General features: G+C 43.7%; 2 protein-coding genes across 5 annotated transcripts in view; both read left to right on the plus strand.

The window, feature by feature from the left end:
* The first annotated feature begins 2161 nt into the window (after positions 1–2161).
* XCR1 (X-C motif chemokine receptor 1) lies at positions 2162–3178 on the plus strand. The gene has a single exon (XM_075022513.1). It carries the CDS (start codon positions 2162–2164, stop codon positions 3176–3178), a length of 1017 nt encoding a protein of 338 aa, XP_074878614.1.
* Positions 3179–13308: 10130 nt separating this feature from the next.
* FYCO1 (FYVE and coiled-coil domain autophagy adaptor 1) overlaps positions 13309–23333 on the plus strand; it is a 54088-nt gene continuing 44063 nt past the window's right edge. For 2 of the 4 annotated variants that reach the window (XM_075055267.1, XM_075055251.1), the window contains exon 1: positions 13313–13443. The gene's annotated coding sequence lies outside the window, so the exon portion shown is untranslated. Of the gene's footprint in view, positions 13444–14201; positions 14330–23333 lie in introns of those variants that run through there. The other 2 variants (XM_075055276.1, XM_075055258.1) reach the window with 2 other exon arrangements.

Genomic DNA, 23333 nt, shown 5'->3' on the forward strand with positions numbered 1-23333 from the left:
CATGTTTTGGATTTAGTGTGAGAAGAATGTTGATAACACTGATGTTTTCAGTTGTTGCTAAGTAGTGTTTAGACTAAGTCAAGGATTTTTCAGCTTCTCATGCCCAACCAGCAAGAAAGCTAGAGGGGCACAAGAAGTTGGGAGAGGACACAGCCAGGACAGCTGACCCAAACTGGCCAGAAGGGGTATTCCATACTGTGTGACCTCATGTCTAGTATATAAACTGGGGGGAGTTGGCCTGGGGGTGTGCAGATCGCTGCTCAGGAACTAACTGGGCATCAGTCACCGAGTGGTGAGCAATTGCATTGTGCAACACTTGTTTTGTATATTCCAATTCTTTTATTATTATTGTCATTTTATTATTGTTATTATTATCATTATTAGTTTCTTCCTTTCTGTTCTGTTAAACTGTTCTTATCTCAACCCATGAGTTTTACCTTTTTTTCACCCGATTTTCTCCCCCATCCCACTGCGTGAGGGGGGAGTGAGTGAGCGGCTGCGTGGTGCTTTGTTGCTGGCTGGGGTTAAACCATGACACTCATCCATGGAGAACCTTTACTCTTTGCAAAGAGGCCCCTCTGCTCCCTTGGGACAGCTGCTAAGGAGGAGCGGTGCCTCCAAGCCGAGCTGAAACGGGACACGATGGTGGTCAAGACCTCAGTCTAACCCATGCATTGCTTAAGTGTCATCTATCTGTACCGTCAAGTAAAAGCAGAGGAGATGGCTGCCTGGGCAGGGACTTGTCCTGCATGCCTGAAGATGGCAGCATGGTACAGACTAAGAGCCGCAAGCACACTTTCCAGTCAGGACTGTGACTGCTGATGAACGTGACGGCCCCTTGCTGTCACAGTGCTAAATCCCACACAGCCCTCGCCTCCAAAACTGGGTGACCACATCCCAACGGATAGCTGGTCCCTGGCCTGTGCCTCGCTCTGGCTGACCTGAACCTCCTCCCCCCATGGCTGGCGTTAAAGGCAGTGCTCCCGGGCATGCGTTCCTGGTGTAGACATAACCCTCCTGATCGCCAAAGGCAGCGTGTCTTTTCCTGGCCATGGTGGGCAAATTCTGCCTTCGCTAATCCAAAAAAGGAAAACGTCATCGGCACAATTTTGGCCCGAGTCGTGGAGTTTCTTTCTTGCAACAGTACTTCCAAAGAAATCAGTGGCAGGCCTCTCACTGGCTTTAGTCATATCAGGATCCACACACGATGCCTTCATCCAGGATAATGTTAATTTAGACCCCAAAACATTGGTTGGAGTCATTACTGATTTTTCTATACCTATTTTTTAGCTTAATTTCATAAAGAAATGAGGCTACTGTGACCATGTATGTTCACCTGACTGTATGTTGTCTTCCAAACCCCAGTAACTTTTGATACTGTTGGCCAATTTCAACCAACCACCCAGTTGGGATTAAACTCCTACCTGCAGGCAGGCAGAGGGCAGCATCCCCCAGAAAAGGGGTCTGATGTGAACTCTGTTCCTGTCCTGTCCTTGAGAACTGGCACACTACAGAGATGCATGGAGCACCCAACATGGGGATGCTTCCACCACAGCTTGGAGATCTTTAGATGTCAAGCAACCTCAAGACGAAAATCTGTAAGAAACACGGCTTTTCCCATTCTTAGTGCTTACGCTTGTTGATACTGGTACTGCTCAGCTTTTTAAGTTTATGCAGTGCTGAACCTTGGTGACAAAGAATCATATATATGGTGAAGTGTTTTGGAATTTGATACAGTTCCAGAAAACTTAAAAAATAGTAGCAGATCCAAAAGTCTTGGTACCTGAGATACTTATATTAAAACACAATGCACCCTCAACCTTCATGTAGCAGAAGCTTAACAGTTAGCAGTTGTCACCAACTGTATTGGTTTAGAAACATCTTAGTTTCTGATTTCTTAAGTATTTAAGATCTTGATGTTGCTTTGAGGGTAAATCTTTAGTATCTACCTGTTCATGCTCTAATCATAAGAGGAAATGACTCCTTTCTCTCCCTAAAACAAAACAAATAAGGTAGTTTCACTGCTTCTTTTTGTCCCTTAAAACAGAAGCCCCCACAGCGGGAGTTTAGTTATTGGGTTGATTTTCACAAAAAGTTTGGTTTGATTGTTGCGGTTCTTCAAAGTAGCTGCTGGAGAACAGTGCAAGGTTTGCACAGACAAATGGATGAAGACCATTATCCACCCAATTCAGATGATAATTATTCATACGAATATTCTTTTAATGAAAGCAATATCTGCGAAATGGGTGACTATTTTGTATTTTACACCCATCTCACTACTGTCCTCTACACTCTGGTATTTTTGCTCAGCCTGCTAGGAAACACTTTAGTGTTATGGATCCTATTCAAATATGAAAACCTTACATCTTTAACGAACGTCTTCATCATGAATCTCTGTGTCTCAGATTTAGTCTTCTCCTGCATGCTGCCCATCTGGGCAGTGGACCAGTCCTTTGGGTGGATTTTTGGTGAGTTCCTTTGCAAAGCGATGAATGCCATTTTCTCCATCGGGTACTACAGCGGTGTTTTCTTTTTGACTCTCATGACTATCCTGCGGTACTTGTCCATAGTGAACCCCCTTTCGACTTTGCGATCCCAGACTCAGTGCTGTGGTTTTCTGGTGAGCTTGGTTGTTTGGACTGGTAGCATATTAATCGTGGTTCCTGAGGTGATTCACACCACAGTGCAAGAAAACTTGGAAGGGGACAAGACCTGTGATTATGCTGACTGGAAATGGAAAAAGGTGGACATTTATCAGAGAAATGTACTCTTCCTGTTTTCCTTTGGGGTGATCGTATTCTGCTACTTCAAGATACTGCTAATCCTGCTTGGAGCAAGATCTCGCAGAAAGCACAGAACTGTGAAACTCATCCTTATTATTGTGGTGGCTTTTTTCCTGAGCTGGGCACCTTACAACATCCTCAGCTTTATGATTACTTTTCCACCACCTACCTGTCAGTATCAAAAAGACTCCAACCTTGCCTTTCACATCAGCCGTAAAATTGCTTTCTCCCACTGCTGCCTCAACCCTGTGCTCTATGTATTTGTTGGAGTCAAGTTCAAGAGGCATTTGTTACGTTTATGCAGTCAGTATTTACCCTGTGGCAACGGTCAAGTCTCCAGTCCCAGGATCTGCTCTCAAGGCAAATTCCACTATGAAGGTGCGTCCATCTACTGAAGCGAGACCTAACTATTAGCACTAATCCTGGATGAACTTTCCAATTTTAAAAGCCATGGATAATCTCTAATTCTTAGAGGCACTTCCCTGAGAAAGACACACAAATTTACTCTTTGCAAACATGCTGTCTATGGAAAGTAATAAAAAAATGTATTTGCAGTGGGACGGAGAGCTGAGACTGCTCAGAAATTACTTCATTGGCCTGTAAGTCTTATCTTTATGAGGTTTTGTGCAGTGAGATGGATTTCAAAAGCAAAAAAAAAAAAAAAAGTGCTTTTTCCTTTGGGAGCTAAACCATCACATTTTAATGTAAACGGTATTGCATGTTGCTTTCTTGCCTGACTTAAAATACTTGGATTGTATATAGCAATGGACACGTATGTATTTCTGTAGCTTTTAATGCTTTACAGTGTTTATCAGTGCCGAACTCATTGGTTCTCTCTTTTTTGGGCTCTCAGGATTAACTGTCTTGACAATAGCTACAAGACCTCACAGTCTATGAAGTTCTCAGTGCAAATGTTCTTTTATCTGTTGGTAGATAAATATATATAAAACTAGCTTAGTGCAAAAGTAGTCTTTTGGGTCTGAAATTGAAAGTTTGGGAGAGCCCTAGAAGGAACACAAGCTGTTAAGCAGATACTTCACTAGGATATTAGTTTTTCTCCTGTTACAGCTCCTGCTGCAGGCACCTTCCAGTCTCTGAACATCCCTTCAGGCAGTTGCAGTGGATTGGCAGCCCATCTCCCGAGCAACGCAGGAGTCTATTTGCCTCTAAATGCTCTCTCCCTCCTTTTCTCCTTTTGCCATGGTGCTGAGAAGAATTAAGCTTTCTAAAAAGGTTATAGTGCAAGAACAAATGGCTTTTTTTAATAGCAGGATAAAAATAGCTTGCTTTATTTGTAAAATTAATGCTTGGCTTTTTTTTTTTCTTTTTAAGGAAGCCAGAGCAGCAGGTTTTATCCTATATACTTGGATGCTTGCTGCTTCACAACTTTTTAAAAACTGCTTCACACAGATGTTTAAGTCTCTGCCTAAAATCTGATCATCAAAGTCAGCCATGTGTTTATTTTTTACGTGCCTCACATCTGTCTAAATACCAGATATGCTCATATCTCTTAGGCATGCGAGTGTCTGGTCTAACCAGCTGCCTGGCCACACACAAGTCTTTGATTTCATGCATGCATCTCATCTCCATGGGCAGGTGGGAAGGAAAGTGCAAATATTTGCATGAACCTAGCTTTGGAAATGTTGCTAAGAGGGCTAGCTGTGTTAAGTGCAGGGGTGTTTTTACATGACCACTAAAACATGATTTCCCAACTAAAAGCAAGTTGAGGGAATTCAATTCAACAGCACACATTTTTGCAACAAAACCATTCACATTCTGATTACACCAATCAAACCTTGTGGCTTTTTTTCTCACGGAAAGTGATATTCTTCTTCATGATAGCTTGGTGGGCTTTTTTTCCTTGGGCAGTGTAACATGTAGTGCGTACTCCAGTGTAGCTGAATGACAAAGCCTCTGGAAACCAGGATATTTAATTTCCTAGCATCTGTATAGTAAGGCAAGGTAGCTTTGCAGTGGCACCAAGAAATGGTTTGGCAATGGTTCTAAGCAACAATTTGGCTTTTTGGGCAGCCATCTTAAAATGTCTGTGTTGTTTCTGCACTTTTTCGTTTGATCTCTAAAGATCATCTGGAGCAGACAACAGATTCTTCTCAGGTGCTGTGTAGTTTATAAAAAGAAGAAACTCAGACATGCCCGTAGTTCGAAGTCCTATTTCTGATCGTATCCAGAAGCAAGAATACCTAGGGAAAAGCATAAGACTGGGGCAAACACATATGACACATATCCAAATAGTCTTCCTAGGGCTTGCCCATAGTTTCTAGCTTGTGCTTCAGTTTAGCTGCCAGAACAAAGTGATCATATCTTGTCCCTTATCATCAGATGCTCCTTTCTGAACAAGTCAGTCCTGGTATCCTATTAGGACAGTTACTACCTAAAACTTAAAAAATCATCAAGGTTATTTATTAATCCCAGAGGGAACACACTTGTGTTCAGACAAACCATGGAAAGGTAGAGTTGTCATTTGTCTGGTTGTGGAGACCAGCTTTTGGCTCTTGTCTCCTGATAAGAGACATTTTAAATGAATGTGGTTGCTTTTATGCGCTTCAAGACACTTTGGACTGGGGACTCAATACCATCAATTATGAAGAGGCAACCTACTGAAGGACAAATGAGTCCAAATTCTTCTTCTGTTCTGGTAAGCCAGGACCACTTCATGGGCACCAGCAAATCTCTACAAGAGGAAAATGCTGTGATGATGAGTAAAAGAAGGTCTCATGCACATCATTTCAACGAACTGTGATTCAACTCATTGTCCTACACTACCCTGAAATCTTTGCTGTCCATACATTTTACATTTATCTAAAAAAAGTCAGGAAATATAACAAAAGTGCAAGAGATTGAAATGGTCCTGCTCTGCCCAGTTTTTAACAAGTTATTTATATCTATAGCTTGAGCATATTTTGTTATAGTATATCTGAACATGTAAAGGGAATGCTTAATGTTACCCAGTTGCACTGCTGCCTACCATAACCAAAGTAATTCAGCATGTGGAGATTTCCCCTCCTGATATAATGAAGTGGTACTAATAAACATTCAGAAATTCAGTGGAATAGTACACTGTGACTATTGTTCTCTGACTTTGATAACCACCTTTTAAGGTGTTTTCAATTGAAGAAGTAATTGTGAATTTTCATAGACTAATTTAGCTTGGAAGAGACTTCTGGAGGTCATCCACTCCTCCACCCTGCTCACAGAAGTTCTATCTTCCCAATTCAACAAGGTTGCTCAAGGCCTTGTCTTGTCAAACTCTGAAAATCTCCAACAGGGACTGCATAACTCCTTTGGGTCCCTGTTCCAAAACTTGACAACTCTCCTGGTGGCTTTTTTTCCTTCCATGTGGACAAAATTTCTTTTGCTGCAACCTGGTGATGATGCCTCTTCCTTGCCTTCTCTACATCCTTGTATGACATAATGGAATAGACCCATCAGATCTCCCCTATGCCGTGTTTTTTTCCTGGGGCTAAGCAAACCCCAGCCAATCTAATCTCCTCATATGTCATGTGCTCCAACTCCCTAACTATCTTGGTGGTCCTCCATTGGGCTCACTTCAGTCAGTCAACCTGTCTCTTGTATTGGGGGCCCCAAAACTGGATATGCTACTGCAGATGTGACCACATGAATTTCAGGTAGAGGGGAATAAAGGTTTCCCTCAACCTGATAGCAATGCAGGCTCACACACAGTTAGTCTTCACTGCTGCAAGGGCACATGACTGAGTTGTGTTCAACTTGTTGTCCACTTGAATCCCCAGATCTTTTCCAGCAAAGCTGACCTCCAGCCAGGTGGCCCCAGCCCACACTCTTGCAGGGGGTTAGGCCATCCCAGGTGCAGGACTTTGCATTTGCCATTGTTGAACTTCCATGGCTCCTGTCAGCTCATTCTTCAAGCTTGCTGATGTCTCCTTGCATGGCAGCCCAACTCAATGTGTATCAGCTGCTCCCTCTTATTTGGTTTTATGCATGAGCTTGCTGAAGGTGCACCCTGTCCCATCATCCAGGTTGATAATGAAGATGTTGAAGAGTATCAGCCTCAGTATTGACCTTCAAAGCATGCTACTCACAACCAGCCACTCATTAAGATGTCAAACCCTTGACCACTACCCTTTGGGCCTGATGGTCTGGTCAGTTTTTCATCCACTTTGTAGCCCACCCATTCAATCTATATCTCCCCAATCTAGTTACAAGGATGCTGCGGGGGACTTTGTCAAAGGCCTTGCAGAAGTAAAGGTAAATGATACGCACAGCTTTCCCCTTGTCCCCAGAGCCAGTCATCTCATTGTAGAAGACAGTCGAGTTGGTCAGGCACTATTTTTTCTTGGTAAATCTGTGCTGGCTGTTCCCAAACATTTTTGTCCCTGCATCTGTCTGGTAATGGCCTCCAGGAGGATTTTCTCCACCATCTTCCAGGGCACAGGGGTGAGAATGACCTGCCTATAGTTCCCTGGACTGTCCTTCTTGCCTTTTTTTGAAAATGGGCATGACCTTTGCCTTTTTCAAATCATCAGGGACCTCCCCTGACCACCAGGGCCTTTAGAGGCAATAGACAGCACCTTGCAATGATATTGGGTGATGCCCTCAGCAGCATTACATGCACCCTGCCCAGTCCCGCAGATAACTATATGTCCAGTCTCCTTAAGTAGTCCCAAAGCAACTCTCCTCTGCCATGGATAGTACCCTACCCCTCTCTCCAAACTCTGCTACTAGGCACAGAGACCTGTAAGGCAGGGGTTTGGAGTAGAGACCTCCAGAGGTCCCTTCAAACTTAAACTACTCTATTATTTTTATGATTTGTAGCTGAAGCAACATTAAACCAAGTAAATGCTGCCGAAAGATTGTTTTAGTGCAGAATTCAGCCTGAAGAACATAGTCCTCTAAGAGAACTGAACACAAAATTCAAAACTGAAAAGCTAGGTTTTGATGTGCAAAATCTTCACTGACCTGTGCAATGAACACATAATGGAAGTGATTCCTAGATGAGATTATGCCTGTTAAAGGATGGCAATACTTAAAAAGGTCTCATTTTGCTTTTCTATGTAGGTATAGAAATGGCAAGGAATACAGTTCCTGGAATGATTCATTAATGGAGATGTAAACCAGAAATTCCTGCCACATACGGAGCCAGCATGTTTTATTGCAAGGGTTCAATAGGTACCGTACACAAGGGAGAGGGTTGAAAGGAAGCCAGCCCCTTCTGACAGATTGTGGGCATTTTCAAATAGAAGTTTTAGGCTCTATAAATGTTCAACATATATGCATCTTCAGTTTTAAATCAGAAGCGCAGTGTAGACAGAAGATCCTGGCTGGACTGAAGCAAAGAACTGAGAATGACAAAGGAAAATGCACAGAGTGGAGTACTCTCTCCATATTCAGGAACTGCCAAGATACCAAATCCAAAATATTTTTTATTTTGTTTCATTCCTCCAAAAAATGCTGCTTTCTGAAGTCAAGTTCTGTTTCTTGATGGCGATATCCTTCCAGCTATCTTAACCAGCTCTTAAACTCCTAAGCCTTAGTATGCTCTTTATCCATGTGCCACACATCTGTGTGTATATGTCGTGGTTTAACCCCAGCCAGCAACTAAGCACCACGCAGCCGCTCACTCACTCCCCCCCACCCAGTGGGATGGGGGAGAAAATCGGGAAAAGAAGCAAAACTCGTGGGCTGAGATAAGAATGTTTAATAGAACAGAAAATAAGAAACTAATAATGATAATGATAACACTAATAAAATGGCAACAGCAATAATAAAAGGATTGGAATGTACAAATGATGCGCAGTGCTATTGCTCACCACCCGCCGATCGACACCCAGCTAGTCCCAAAGCGGCGATCCCCTGCCCCCACTCCCCCCAGTTTATACACTAGATGTGTCATCACACAGTATGGAATACCCCTTTGGCCAGTTTGGGTCAGCTGCCCTGGCTGTGTCTCCTCCCAACTTCTTGTGCCCCTCCAGCCTTCTCGCTGGCTGGGCATGAGAAGCTGAAAAATCCTTGACTTTAGACTAAACACTACTTATCAACAACAGAAAACATCTGTGTTATCAACATTCTTCTCATACTGAACTCAAAACATAGCACTGTACCAGCTACTAGGAAGACAGTTAACTCTATCCCAGCTGAAACCAGGACAGTATACAAAAGGCTCTGCTTCGTTTAAACTGCACAGTCCAGAGCCTGTGTCCTGGTTCTCCCATATCATTGCTGGTTCAGTTGAACCAGCACCGAACCAGCTCAAAATCTTGGTACTGACTTTGGTCACACAGGAGTGAAATGCAGGCAGTTGTGAGCAGTGATAGTTCCTAACCCTGATGTGCTCAGGTGGAAGTCAGTCTCAGAAGCTGACTGGTATTAGCAGAATATTCTCCCAAGCCCCTCAGCTACCTTGTCTAAAATGCCAAATTTGCTTCTAGAGGTTTTCCAGAGCTTTGCTGTTTCTTTTTATGTTGTCCGCTTCCAGCTTTATACCTACTGACAATTATTTGTCCACCTATTCAAAACAGAATGCAAACAAATGCAAAAAGTGCTTCCAAAGCTTTCTCCCCGCAGTCACAGAAGGTCTCTGATGATGAACAGCAGCCTGTTGTTCAGTCTAGCTACAATGGTATGTTAATCCCCTGAGAGTGACCAGGGAAACTGGGAGTTTGGTACTCTCATAAAATACCTCAAGTGCCTAGTGGAAGCAAAACCCTCCCCAGCTATTATATAACTCATATGTAGCACATGTAACAGTAACGTCAAAGTGATGGAAGGAATGCATCCAATGGACACGTACTCAGAGACCACTGTGAAATATTCATGGAATCCAACAGCCACAGGAGACATTTTTTCTGGGTTTTTTTGACAGACCCCAGTTATTTAAGAGAGTTTAGTAAAGACCTGCTCTAGTCAATGAGGCACCAAAGTGGTGCCAGCATGAGATGACTGATGACAGTGTATAACTTTACTTTATGACTGTCACAGGAGAAGAGTCAGAGACCGCTCAGACATATCCGAGCCAGTAGTTAATTGAGTTCTAATCATAAATTTAGGTATGTAAATTGTTTAGTAAGTACAGATGGATTGGCGGTCAATACTATTTACTACACTTAAAGTCAGTATGGGATACAAAGATTATTGCTTAACTGTACTATATGTATCTTAAACGTTACATGCATGCAGAAAATGCCACTTACCATCCCATCAATGTCTGGTGTCAGGTCAGGGATCTCTCAGCCTCGAGGGGTCACCTTGAGGGGCATCCCTACCCAAGGGGAGATCCCTGCTGCTCAGCCAGCTGTTGTGGAGGGAGAGCTCAAGGGGCCGTGATGACTGCAGGTATCTATAGTGTCAAGTGGGTGATTTGCCGTCAGGTTTTCCACTGTGTTAATGCTGTTTATCAGCCCAGTCTCCAGCCAAACCGTTTTTTGGGGGTTTGGTGCCAAGTTCTCAGGGATAGTCTCACACAATAGGACTAACTTTGATTAGGCCTACTTGCTGAGCATCTGCCTGGACCAAAGTTCAGTTAGTTCAAACAGGAGGAGTGCATCCATCACAATGATGAGCTAGACAGTGCGAATGTAAATGGGCTTGCCTGAATGGAGGAAACTTCCCACATGAAAATAGAGCACATTTATGCATCACAGTTAAAACTAAAGGATTCTATATTTATTTGCAAACTTTGTATAGAAATGGCTTCCACCAAAATGCAAAAAAACCAACCCAAACCCAGACCAACCCACATTCAAATTGTATTTTCAGAATCACTCTAAAAGAACTGCAGCTAGCATTATCTTTAACTTCTGATGTCAGAAGTTGATTTCAGCCCTTAAATAGTTATTCTGGCCTACATTTTAGCCATATGGAACAAAACCTACAGCATGATCCTTTAATAATCCTTAATAGACGTTAAGTAGCAATTTAGTAGTTTTAGTTGATTGAGTTGGATACCTCTATGGCATACATTTACAATTACAAGGGTAACATTCCACCAGCTAATGAAAAGATTTTACCTAGTGTCCTGGTTTCAGCTGGGATAGAGTTAATTCTCTTCCTAGTAGCTGGTACAGTGTTGTGTTTTGGATTTAGTGTGAGAAGAATGTTGATAACACAATGATGTTTTCAGTTGTTGCTAAGTAGTGTTTAGACTAAGTCAAGGATTTTTCAGCTTCTCATGCCCAGCCAGCAAGAAAGCTGGAGGGGCACAAGAAGTTGGGAGAGGACACAGCCAGGACAGCTGACCCAAACTGGCCAAAGGGGTATTGCATAGCATGTGACATCATGTCTAGTATATAAACTGGGGGGAGTTGGCCTGGTGGGTGCAGATCGCTGCTTGGGAACTAACTGGGCATTGGTCAGCAAGTGCTGAGCAATTGCGTTGTGCATCACTTGTATATTCCAATCCTTTTATTATTATTATTATTTTATTATTATTATCATTATTAGTTTCTTTCCTTCTGTTCTATTAAACTGTTCTTATGTCAACCCACAAGTTTTACCTTTTTTTTCCCTGATTCTCTCCCCCATCCCACTGGGTGAGGGGGAAGTGAGTGAGCAGCTGTGTGGTGCTTTGTTGCTGGCTGGGGTTAAACCATGACACCCAGCAAAGTTTTTCCTTTTGCTGGGATGACTGTCATTGCCTTTCCTCAGCTAGGAAAATTGACAATAATTCCCATTCAGCTTATCATAGTTTAAGAAGTTAATCAATAGACTTTATCAGAATAAAAATAAAGAAGAGCAAGACAAATAGAGTAAATAATGCTTTATCATTTTTTTTTAGGGCAGCTTCCAAAAAACAAAAATCTTGAACCTCTTTTGTTGCAAAGAAATGAAGAATATAGAAAATTCTAAGGAAGCACTGGTCAGCTACAGACCTAGTTGGAAACAGCATGCTTTTCTCTGAAGAAATTGATGTCTGTATAAACAGGCAATAATTCAATAATTAATGTCAATAATTAAACATTTCGGTAAGTAAATTGTCACTACATAATTAAAAGGAGGAATTAAAAGGGCAAATATTTGCCATGGCCCTAATCCCACTTGCCCTTGTGTTGGCAAATCTCCAGCGGACGGACAGGTAGAGTTTTGCTGGCACATGGGGTGGCTGGGTCTGTCTCCAGAGCAGATAACTGAGTGAGAAGTAAAATTGCACAAACACTTTTTGAAAACATGTAAAAAAACCTCCATTGCAGTGAAATTATCTGGGATTTGATTCATCATTATTTGCAACTGATGACCCTGAGGTTACTTTTGGAAAACACCCAGTTGTCTACAGAGCAATGGAAAATGAACATTTGTTTTCAGCACATGCTCCTGGCCCTGTACTGAATGATGCAGCAAAGCAGGCCAAGAGAAGTCAGCCTGAAGATTGCTTCCAAACTATGCAAGACATCCCACTGCGTTTCACGAGTCATGTGCCCACAACATCCTTAGCCCTATAACCTGCACTTTTGAGGGCATTAAAATGCTTTTGAGCTATTCAAAACCATACATTAGGTGAAGATTTATCACCAAAACTTAAGGCCACTTAGTCATCCTGAAATTGAGGATGAAAAAAATGAGGATGATGGAGACATGTCCATGACTGCGTACTACATATATTTCATGAAGTCTTTAAAATATGCTGCTTTGATCTTATGGCTGCCTAAGCTTAAGTTTATGATGCTAATATAGTCACAAGCATTGTGGCAAGAATTGATGACAAACTGTTTGGTCACAAGTTTTATTTAAAGTCCTTTATTTACCAAAGCAATGTGGAAAATAAGCTAAGGAACTTAAAGTACACTTCCAAGTGCAAAACCAGCACTGCCTATTTCATATGCTGTGAAAGAAATGCCCTTTCAGAGAATCATATGCGTTATGGAAGGGTTAAAATTTGAAGAGTGGAAGTGGCTTGCTTGTAGGAGCCTGCTGCTGGGAGATGGTGCCGGAGCCTTAGGAGCCCTGTGCCTCCCGTACCCCCCCCCCCGCCTTAGGAACGGACCTCTGGTTCCAGTTTAACAGCCGCTTTCTCCCAGTCTCTTACCGTACGTGGCCTTTATTAATCCCTACCTACGTCTTTCAGCAGTGGAAAGAGGATTTTCCTTTCATCAACTGACGCGGACAGAAAGGAGAAATCTGCTGCCTACTGGATTTATCGAGTCTGGCTTTCATATTCACTTCAGTCGTCCGTGCAAAGAGCTTGATGAACTCATGTGCAAACAAACAAACAAAATTAAAAAAAAAAACCACACAAAAACCCCCAACCAACATAGTGAACTGTCCTAAAAGCAACAGTCGGTACGATATTAAAAAGTTAACACTTCCTGACAGGAGACCTTGTTTGAGGGTACCAGAACCACCACCACCCCACCCCCCCGAGAGGAAACTGCCCCAAGCCCGCAGCTGTAGAGGAAAGCGGCGATTTTTCCCGCAAAGACATATAAAACCCCTCTATTGTCACCACGGTGCTTTCCCTCAGCCAGGCCCTCCGCGCCCCCCTGAAGGGACAACGACGGCGGCGGCCCGGCCCGGCAGGGAGCCCATAGCGTTGCGCGCAGCCACCGCCCCGGGGGTGGGGGAGGCACCTCCAGCGGCCTCACGGGAGTTGTAGTCGGCGGGGAGCGGCGAAGGGCTCCGGAGCCTCACCCCGACCCGTCTCTCCGTGACATGGCGGCGGGCCGCGCAGGTAACGTGCGACACCCGCCCTCACAACCCCCTGAGGGAGCGCGGAGGACGGTGGGGCCGGTGGGGAGCGGGAAGTAACTTCAGCGGCTTCCACTTGTTGCCGCTCGGAGCTGGGCTCCGAGGGGAGGAGCCCCGGCGGGGACGGAGAGAAGGGGGGGAAGAGAGCTGCGCCGCGGCCCCTCAGCACCGGAGCGGCCTTGCGGGGGGCGGAAGCCGGGCTCGGCCTTATGGCGGGGTCAGGGCGGGCCCGCCAGGGTCACCTCAGCCCGCTGTGGGGTGACCGGCTCCGCACTCAGAAACCCTTGGGGTGGCCTGGATGGTGACCAGTGTCTACCTAGGTGCTGGCCCGGAGGGACGGGGAGCTGCGGGGAGCCCCAAAGGGGGGCTAGTGCCTAGGCGAGGGCAGCCGCCATCCAGGCCTGGTCACCTTAGGTGTCATGGTTTCCACCTGGCCATTGATGGTTTTAGGCCAACATAAACCCTGCTCTCTGTTTATTCCCCCGTCATCCAGCCCACCAGTCACAGCAGCTGCAGGAGGAGCAGAGTCACCCGGGGTCCTGCTAGAAACCAAATACCCGCCTGTGTCTGTGCCCTCACCCGTTATAAAGTGCTGACGGGCAAATATTTGCCATGGCCCTAATCCCGCTTGCCCTTGTGTCGGCAAATCTCTGGCGGACGGACAGGGAGAGTTTTGCTGGCACACGGGGTGGCTGGGTCTGTCTCCAGAGCAGATGCCAGGTTTGCAGCTGGCCCTCCTCCGGCTTACGTTGATCCCGGTAATCCAGAGCGAGCAAAGGAAAAAAAAAAAAAAAAAGGCAAGGCTTTAGTGAAATGGTCGTCCACTGCCTGTGGGCTCTGGATTCTACTTGGACAGAGGTCCTGTGGTGGTGAGTCGGGCTGTGGAGGGTCTGTGCTGTGTTTTGGAGGCTGGTGAGTTTGTTGCTGCTGCAGCTGCCTGTTCAGGAGCTCAGCGCCCTAGTGTTTTCTGCCTGTGTCTTGCAGCCAGCCTCCTGCTGATTTTTGCCTGTGCAAAGGTTTGCTTGCTGTATGGAGTTGGTCAGCTGTAGGTGTCACGCTCCTGGTTCAGCCTCTCACTTGAAATTTAGTTACTTTGCAAGTGTAAACAAAGAGGGAAGAGTACCAGGCCTTTGCCTCTTTAATGCTGAAGAGTGAAAGTGGGTGTTTGATTTTATCCAGCTCTGACTTTCTGTGCCCATGGAGGCAGGCTGGAATGAAACGTTCAGGATAAAACATGGACTCTCTCTTGTCAGCAACATGGCGACATGTTTTCTATTGGTGTTTTTCTTGTTTTCAGTTCTGGTAAGATGTTGCAGGACATGCAACAGCGGAGATAAAGTGTCTTGCAGTATTGAATTTTATGTTTTCCAGATATTATTGTTTACAAGGCAATTTCCTGAAGTCTTCCAATGATCCTCATGGGAGTCCTTGAATTTTAAAAATGTTCCAGATGTTCCAAACAGTGTTTCCAAACATTCACATTTAGAGGACAGCACTGCAGTTAAAAAGTTATGTCTGAGATACTATGATGGAAAACAAGTGATAGTCGATTTTGCCTTTCTTGTTGTAGTATATATACTTAACAGTGTTTGTTGTGAACATGGTTTCATTACCTCTTCTGAAGAGCCAGTTATTTAGTTATGGAGTCTGATTTTCATGTATAAAGGAGCCTCTTACGTACACCATCTGGCAACAGTGAAAGGGTGTATTGTATTTGCAGTCCCTCTCTCCACTGCTAGAGGGTTACATAAAAGGAACAGAAATTCATACTAACAACCTGGAGGCCAGGGTCTGCTAAAACTTGGTCCCTGGGGGATCAAGACCTAACAGAATGACTAGGGAGAGAAAACTATCCAAAATGTAGAGAAAAGTGTGTGAAAAATTGCAAAAATTATCTAATAGACTCAAGGAAAATTAGTGCTGAAAACTGTTTTTAACTTGGATTGTTACTTGTTTTTCTTAGTTGATCACATTTAAAAATTAACAGTTGCCCATTTGTCAAATGAACACTAAACTCTTCTAGTATTTTTTTAGATGTTGTTGAGATTATTAAACTGAAGGGAACTGTAAGACCCCTAAGTATTTTTATTGTTACACATTATTACTTTTATTTATTTATATTACTATGAGTTTTTTTCTGTTTGGTTTTCCTAATGCAAAGAAACTTTTTTTAGCAGCTTGTATCTAGCTTGTTTCTTTTTCATATTTTCCAGTAATAATTCCAGTTTGTCCAGGGAGTGGTGGTTGTTTGTGTCCAAAATTGCATAATAATAGTAATTTTAAATATTTTGCCCAAATGTATTCAGAAGAAGGCATTACATTTAGTAACACTGCTAAAAGGAGCAGAACCTTTTATGTACAGCATCTCAGTCTCGGTGCTTGGAATAGTGCTAGGAAGCTGTTGCTGCACAGGGCCTTGATTCGTACACCCTTCCCTTTGATTTAATACTTTCGTCCATCACAGTATTCTCTGGTTGCTGATGGGTATAGTCATCTCGGCAAGATATTTGTAAACAGTTAACCCCTGAGTGTGTTCACCATTACATTTAATTTAGTACTGGGAAGGAGGATGGGCACAGGAGAGGTCTTGCTACTCTTACAAAGCAAGTTGGGTTTTGAAAGTGAGCAGGTTGGATCAGGATATCCCCAAGTAACTGGGCTCATGCCAAGCCTGCATCATCTGTGAGCTTGTCTGTTCCCAAGTGGCTCAGCAGTGGCAGTCTCATACAGGCCTCTCTTCCGAAGGCTTTTAAATCCTTGGGGTTTGTAACTCTGAAATTTCCCCTTCCCCCAAAATGGTGACCTTTGCTGGAAAACCCATGAGAAAAGAGGGAGAGAAGAAATACTCCCTGCTTCCTGCTGCAGAGGAAAGAAAACAAGAATTTTTGCTATTGGCTCTGGGGTAGCATGATGCACTCAGTGGCCTGTCAGGTGTGATTTTTGCTTAATGTGCTCACCTCGCCTCCTATTTGATCTATGAGTGCGTGGCTAAAACCCATAATTTTCAGTGTTGCTTGCTGTTAGTTCACTGGGAACTACATATAGGCCAGGATTTGCCCTAGGGAGCTACCACTGCTGTTGGCTGGGTGGAGGGGATAGAGTGCTACAGATGGGCAAGTTTCAACACCCAGCCACCAAGCAGCCTTTTCAAGTACTTCTGAAACCTTGGCTTGGAGGGACAGTGTGGAATGGTAGATACAGAGGTAAAAGATCCTGCTGAGGAAAGGCCCCATTCAGAGTTAGGACATAATGGTTGTTGCTTTTAACTATCCCAAAGTCTCAGGGGTGGCTGAGATACTTCAGTCAGGCCAAGCTTGCTGAGGAAGTTGACAAGGCTCGGAGACCAACTTCAGAGACCTGAAAAACATGAGATTTTTTGAAGACTCCAGGCTTGTACAATGAGTAAGTTGGGTGTCATGAATCACCAATGCTCCTTTGCAGCTGGAAGTCCTCTAGTGTTTCTACATCTGTAGGAATCTATATGGTGCTCCTCAGAGTAGCGTCCAAGCATCAGGTGCCTGGCTTGAAGAACATGTAAGAGATTTAAATAGCTGGGTGAGTTATGGAGAAGAGAGCAGGTTTTGTGGCAGGGAGGGTACAGAGGGACATGAGGAGAATGGCTTGGAAGAATGAGAGTGCGAAGGGGAAAAAACCTTTTCACTTTTGAATGAAACCTATCTTTTTGACTCACGATACAGGCACTGAGGCAGCAGGGGTACCTTTCCCCAGGGGGAGTGAAGTAGGATGGGAGCAGTTGAGGAGGAGCAAGTCTCAGGGAGAGTTACAGTTAGGTTAATTTGCAGATGCTAGTAAACACAGTGCAGCATTCCTGACATGGGGCAAGATCTGTGTCGTGGTTTAACCCCAGCCAGCAACTAAGCACCACGCAGCCGCTCACTCACTCCCCCCCCCCCCAGTGGGATGGGGGAGAAAATCGGGAAAAGAAGTAAAACTCCTGGGTTGAGATAAGAACGGTTTAATAGAACAGAAAAGAAGAAACTAATAATGATAACACTAATAAAATGACAGCAGTAGTAATAAAAGGATTGAAATGTACAAATGATGCGCAGGGCAATTGCTCACCACCCGCTGACCGACACCCAGCCAGTCCCCAAGCGGCGAAATCCCTGCCCCCCCCTTCCCAATTCCTAAACTAGATGGGACGTCACATGGTATGGAATACACCGTTGGCCAGTTTGGGTCAGGTGCCCTGGCTGGGCATGAGAAGCTGAAAAATCCTTGACTATAGTCTAAACACTACTGAGCAACAACTGAAAACATTGGTGGTATCAACATTCTTCACATACTGAACTCAAAACATAGCACTGTACCAGCTACTAGGAAGACAGTTAATTCTATCCTAGCTGAAACCAGGACAATCTGGCATGTCCTAAGGAAAAAGGGCAGATGAGTTTATTAAAAATGATACTAGTGCAATTCCTGTTATCAGAAGAGTGCTCTTCTCCTTGTGAACTGACTGCTTCCTCAAATGGGCAACTTCTCTCGTCATGAGACAGGGCGGATACAGGGCTGTCTTTGAGTTATGTACAAGCTCATCCCTGTGGTGGTGTTTGCGGAAAGTGGTCATTTGAGTTCTTGTTGTTCAACAGTTACTGATGTAAGGAGTATTGGAGACAAAGCGCTGTATTCTCCAAATGAGGGAACTGTGTCCCTGGTCTAACACATCTGTCCTGTTTGGCAAAGTTCAGTGTAATGTTTTAAAGGGGTTTAAGTCAGGTCTTAGAATGGAGGTCCAATTCCTTAGGTGCAGCATTAAAAGAAGTTGTTAGGGTTGCCAGCTTTCCCCACTCAGGGTTAAAAATTAACTCTGTCTCATGGAGTTCTTATCGTGCCACTTGTATACTAGTATCTGTTGCTTAGTTTTGATCCTTATCTAAGAACAATTTGCAAATACAAGGGGGGGCGGGGGGGGGGGCGGAATGCAGGCCAGTTGTTCACAGAATAGGGAAGTTTGCACAAAGATTATACTAAACTTTACTGATTCTTTTGTGTCAGTATCTCCTGTCAGGTTAGGGGTGCAAGCAGTATTTTGTGAATGTCATTAGTTTGTCGTCTTATGCTGTAAAACGCAAATATCCCTAGATCCAAAGGGCCTCCCCACAAAAGGGATTTACTGTAAGGAGTCCCTAATTATAAACATGCTACTTTTCTGCCAGGCTTTTGCAACTTCGTCTATTCTCTTCTGCTTTGCTATGATACTCTGTGAATTTGTTTTTCTGGACACATATTTTCTGCAAGATGTGTTTTATTACTAAATGTTTATATACCCGAACCCTTCAAAACAAGGTTTGTATGTATGAGTGTGTGGGAAATCCAGCAAAGGTTTGCAGCATGGTCTCCTGTTTGAAATACTGAAAGAAAAGGACAGGGACTTTTTACAAGGGCATGTAGTGATAGGACAAGGGATAGTGGCTTTAAACTGAAAGAGGGTAGATTTAGACTGGATATAAGGAAGATATTTTTTGACAAGGGCGGCGAGACTGGAACAGGTTGTCCAGAGAAATTGTGGATGCTCCATCCCTGGAAGTGTTCAAGGCCAGGTTGGATGGGGCTTTGAGCCTCCTGGTCTAGTAGAAGGTGTCCCTAACCATGGCAGAGGGGTTGGAACTAGATGATCTTTAAGGTCCCTTCCAACCCAAATCATTCTATGATTCTATGAAATAAAAAATATTCCTCCAAAAATGTATTTTTGTAATTGAAATGTGAAAGTTTGTCTGTGTAGAAAACGAAGGGGGAAGATTAATTTAGCAAGAAAATTTCACTTCTCAGAATGGAACCAAGCTTTAAAACTCCGAAGGGAAACCTTAGGTGACATTCAGGCTGTGCCTGCCTTTTGTTTTTAATCATCCTATTTACTGTAGTCCAGTGTGCATTTTTATCAGTCACATACCTTTATTTGCAGTGTTAAAGCACAAAGGATTGAGTGGCCCAGTAAAAGCATGTGTGTGTGCATGACAGAAGAGTCGCGGTCTCTTTTTTGCAGTTTGCCTCAGACCCTTATTTCTAGCAAACTGTTCTTTAGCTTTATGGTTGTGTAGCTTTATGTATCGGCATGGTACAAAGTGAGAAAAGCTAGCAGCACAGCTGCAGTAAATTCCACTGGGACTCTGTGTTTCCTGCAACAACAAAGTACAAAGTACTTTTTCCAGACAATTAGTGGAATGAAATTGTTTAAGTCAGTGGTGTTACAGTCCTGAGTGGTAGAGACTTCCTTTTCCCCATTCTTCCTTCATCTTTGCCATGAGGTTTGTGTTCAGTGTTCTTTTGTCAGTGTGTCATTGTAGCCAACTGTAGGTCATTTATTCCACATGCTTTCCAAAAGTGTGCATTGCAGTTATCAGTCAGTATCTGCTTTTATGGGACAAATCATGTTCACATTACACAAGGGAATAACACAGTTAAAATTGGTATCACCCATGAATGTAGGATTTGGTGCAGTATCCTCACTTGGCTGTTTTGCTTCATATAGAGTATTAGAACAGGTATAGAATTGCGGGCACTAAATAATTAAAGGACTTGTGATACCAGTGGGGGGTCATGTGATGAAGTGCCCTTGTTTGGAATGGCTAGACCAGAGTAGTTACGTTAACATGAACTATTTCTGTAAGCAGTCGAGAGTGGTGGACCTTGGTTTCCAATGAATCTGTCTTGCAGATCCAGTTTACTTTTTAACTGAATTGCTCCAAGTCTTCAGTGTGAGCTCTGCTCTTAGTGTATGCTGAAAATGCACTTGGGTGGGGAGTGGATTCTCTGATACCAGACTATAGGAGAGGTCTCACTGCAGCCTTTTTATCAATTTATCACTCTGCTTGTGGACTTCCTCCTAGCTTCCTGTTCTGATTGCACATGGAGGAATGTAATATTCTGAAGACCTCTACCTTCTGTCAAGATGGGCCAAAATTGACCAATGAGTTAAAAAAAAATATGTAGTTGCTGGAGATGCAGACATGCCTACAGTAACACAAAGAGGAATTTTATGAAATCAGATTAAAAGTAGGTCATTGTAGCTACCCCACTAACCAAGTTAATTACAGTCATTAAATTTTCTTTATTGTTTTGTATGCATCACACTCCCCTTCAGGTAAATCTTTTCTTTTCCTGTAAGTGGGCTGTTTCCTTTGCTTCTTTCTTTAATCTCCAGGATATCCTCCTCTGTAAAGAAGATTGTCACCCCCACACTAGTACTTAGACCAGCAGGAGAGGGAGCAGCCACCTTCAGACATCAGCAGGCATGGCCCAAGAGTGTGAGGAGGCACTGATGACATGCCCTGTCTTGCCTTCTCTGCTGTACTCTGTGCCAGGTCCTTAGTGTAACTGCACTGATGTCATTGCAACTCTGCAGTGTTGTGCAAGTTAGTGCCGTCAGTCTTAGACAAATGCTATTATATAAGAAGTGGTGATGCATCATCTAAAAAGCTTTTGACCCAAAGCAGGTCACTCGTGCCTGGCACATGTATAATGCTGTTCTCACATAGCAGATATTTACAGACATCCATAGTAGGATAGTAAATACTGGAGGAACAGGGTTGTGCTCTAAACAATCCTGGGCAGAATGTTCTGTGATCAGGAAGGACTAGATCAGGTGTTTACAGAAGCTCTTCCTATTTTGAAACCTTGGGAAACCAGTTAAGGTACATTGTTGGCTTTCTTTGCCATAAGAAGTGAGAGCTCTGCACCTTTCTGTGGGATGGATTGTGTTTTCTAAGAACACCTCTTGAAGGACCATGGAGGAGAGAAGTACCTTTCTCCCCATTTTGCAGAGGAGAATGCAGGTAGAAAAAGTTTCAGCACATTCTCCTTGTGCAATAGTCCAGGTCGAAAGATTCCCCCTCACCTCTTGCAAGAATACGGAGTAAATGCATGTCTCATGGGTGGGAGCTGATGCAAGGAAGGGGGAAGCTGTGACACCTTGCTCCCTGTACTGAGGAGGAAAGGGGTGACTGGGAGCAGAGAGAGAAGAGGAGTGGGCTGTGCAGCTACATGCCTCCAGCTGAATTGTGGGCTCTGTTCAGGGTTCCCGCATTCTGCCTAGGAGATCCCGACAGGAATAAAGATGCATGTCTTGTGCATGCTTTGGCACAACAGGATCAATCTCTTGGGAACATGCTGTCTTCCCTTGCACACTATCGTTGAATTGTTGTGCACGCAGTAGTCATTTATCTGTGACTTCTGGGCAAACGCAGTAACTTAAGCAGTGCTAGTGGGGCTGGGGCAACTCTAAACTGCCTTAATCCTCCCCCAGTAAGTATCTGCTTGGGCAGTCTGCCAGGAATTAGCACTTGACAGGGTCCTGTGCTGTGCCTGTCTGCTATAGAATGCCCCATGTCCTGCTCCCTGCTGGCTGTTGCAAAATGAGGGCTCAACTCCCAACTGCCTTCTCTTCCAGGCTCTCTGTACGTGCCTGCAGTTGGCCTGTTCACTGTTTTCCTAGCATGCCTCTCACATAGTCTTTGTGCTTCTGGAGCCTTGAACTGGGTCTTGTTCCGGCCTTTTGGAAGGACAGGCAGGGTCCCCTTGTTGGTCCTTGCTTTTTTCCCCATTTGTGTGAGGAGGAGCATTTTGTTTGGCCACACGTTTTGGTTTTCCATTGCCTACATTGCACAGTCTTCTCACTTAAGCTCCTTTCTGTGACAGTTGTCAAACTGAACAGATATGGCTGATATTAGAAAAGGAAACATTGACTCACTGGGTTTGTTATTCTTGCTTTTTTTGTTGGCACCCAAACTCAGCAAGTTGCCAGCAAGTGTGATAATTTACATGATCACTCAGTAGAATCAAGATAGGAATCTTGGGTATGTAATATTGTTGATATGGGGTAAAAAAAGTGTGTTTGTGTTTGGCCAGTCTGTGCTGTGCTGGCCTTCTCTCCCTGAAGCAGCACAGTTGCAGTGGGGATTTGGCAGGCCACGGCCCTTCCCCAGACAGCACATGGTCCATGTGACAGTTGTGTCATAACATAATGACTACCATCAAAATACGGAAATGGAAACTAGCAGGTAACACAACACAGGTATTAAGAGAAACATACTAGTAAGACTAGTTTCAGAGTTGTCTTTATACCTACCATGTTTCTGTCTCTATGGCTTTGTTAAGGTTTGCTTTGTTTCAAAAAAAAAAAGAATACGGGATCGCATCAGGACCATTTCCAAACAATACCTCGATACATAGGGTAGAAGGAGGGTCCATTTGCTTCATTCAGACACCTACTTCAGCCATGCCAATTTAGTTATTTTGGGAGTGAAAGAAAGAAAAGAGAAAGGAGATACAATAATTTGACCTAACCATGTTTGTATTTCAAAAGTTTGTAAGATTTTAATTACAGCTTAATTTCATTGTAGTTCACCTTGAATGATAACAAAAGCACAGAAGTGTAATGGCTGATTTTCTAAAGATTCAGTACTTTGGGTGTTGTGCTTGCTTTAAAAAGTTGGCTGTACCATTGCAGGCAGAATTCTTTGAACAGGATGCTTAGTAAGTTTCCTATGCAGTTTCTATGTGGCTTATTTTGAACCATTGTTCCCAGGTTAATGTTTCAAAGTTTGAATCCCCAGGCATGGTTGTTTTAGTAAAGTATTTGAGGCTTTTAATTAATTTTAATTCATTAATTTTAATTAAGGGAATATCTATGAGTGCTAGGTATAACTCATTCGTCATTGTTCTAAGCAAGGGAGGTAGTGCAAAGTATATTTATCCAGCCAGGGATGCTGTAACAGAGCTTAAAATAAAGTGGTGTCCTCTTACATGTGTTAGGAACAGTGGGTTCTGAGGAGGGCATGAGAGATGTTTCTTGTGCTAAAACCAGACTCCCGTACTAAATCTTTCAGTAGCTCTTATGAGTTAAAAAATATGCTC

This window comes from Buteo buteo, chromosome 2 (genome assembly GCF_964188355.1).
Source record: "Buteo buteo chromosome 2, bButBut1.hap1.1, whole genome shotgun sequence".
In the NCBI taxonomy this organism is placed as follows: Eukaryota; Metazoa; Chordata; class Aves; order Accipitriformes; family Accipitridae; genus Buteo; species Buteo buteo.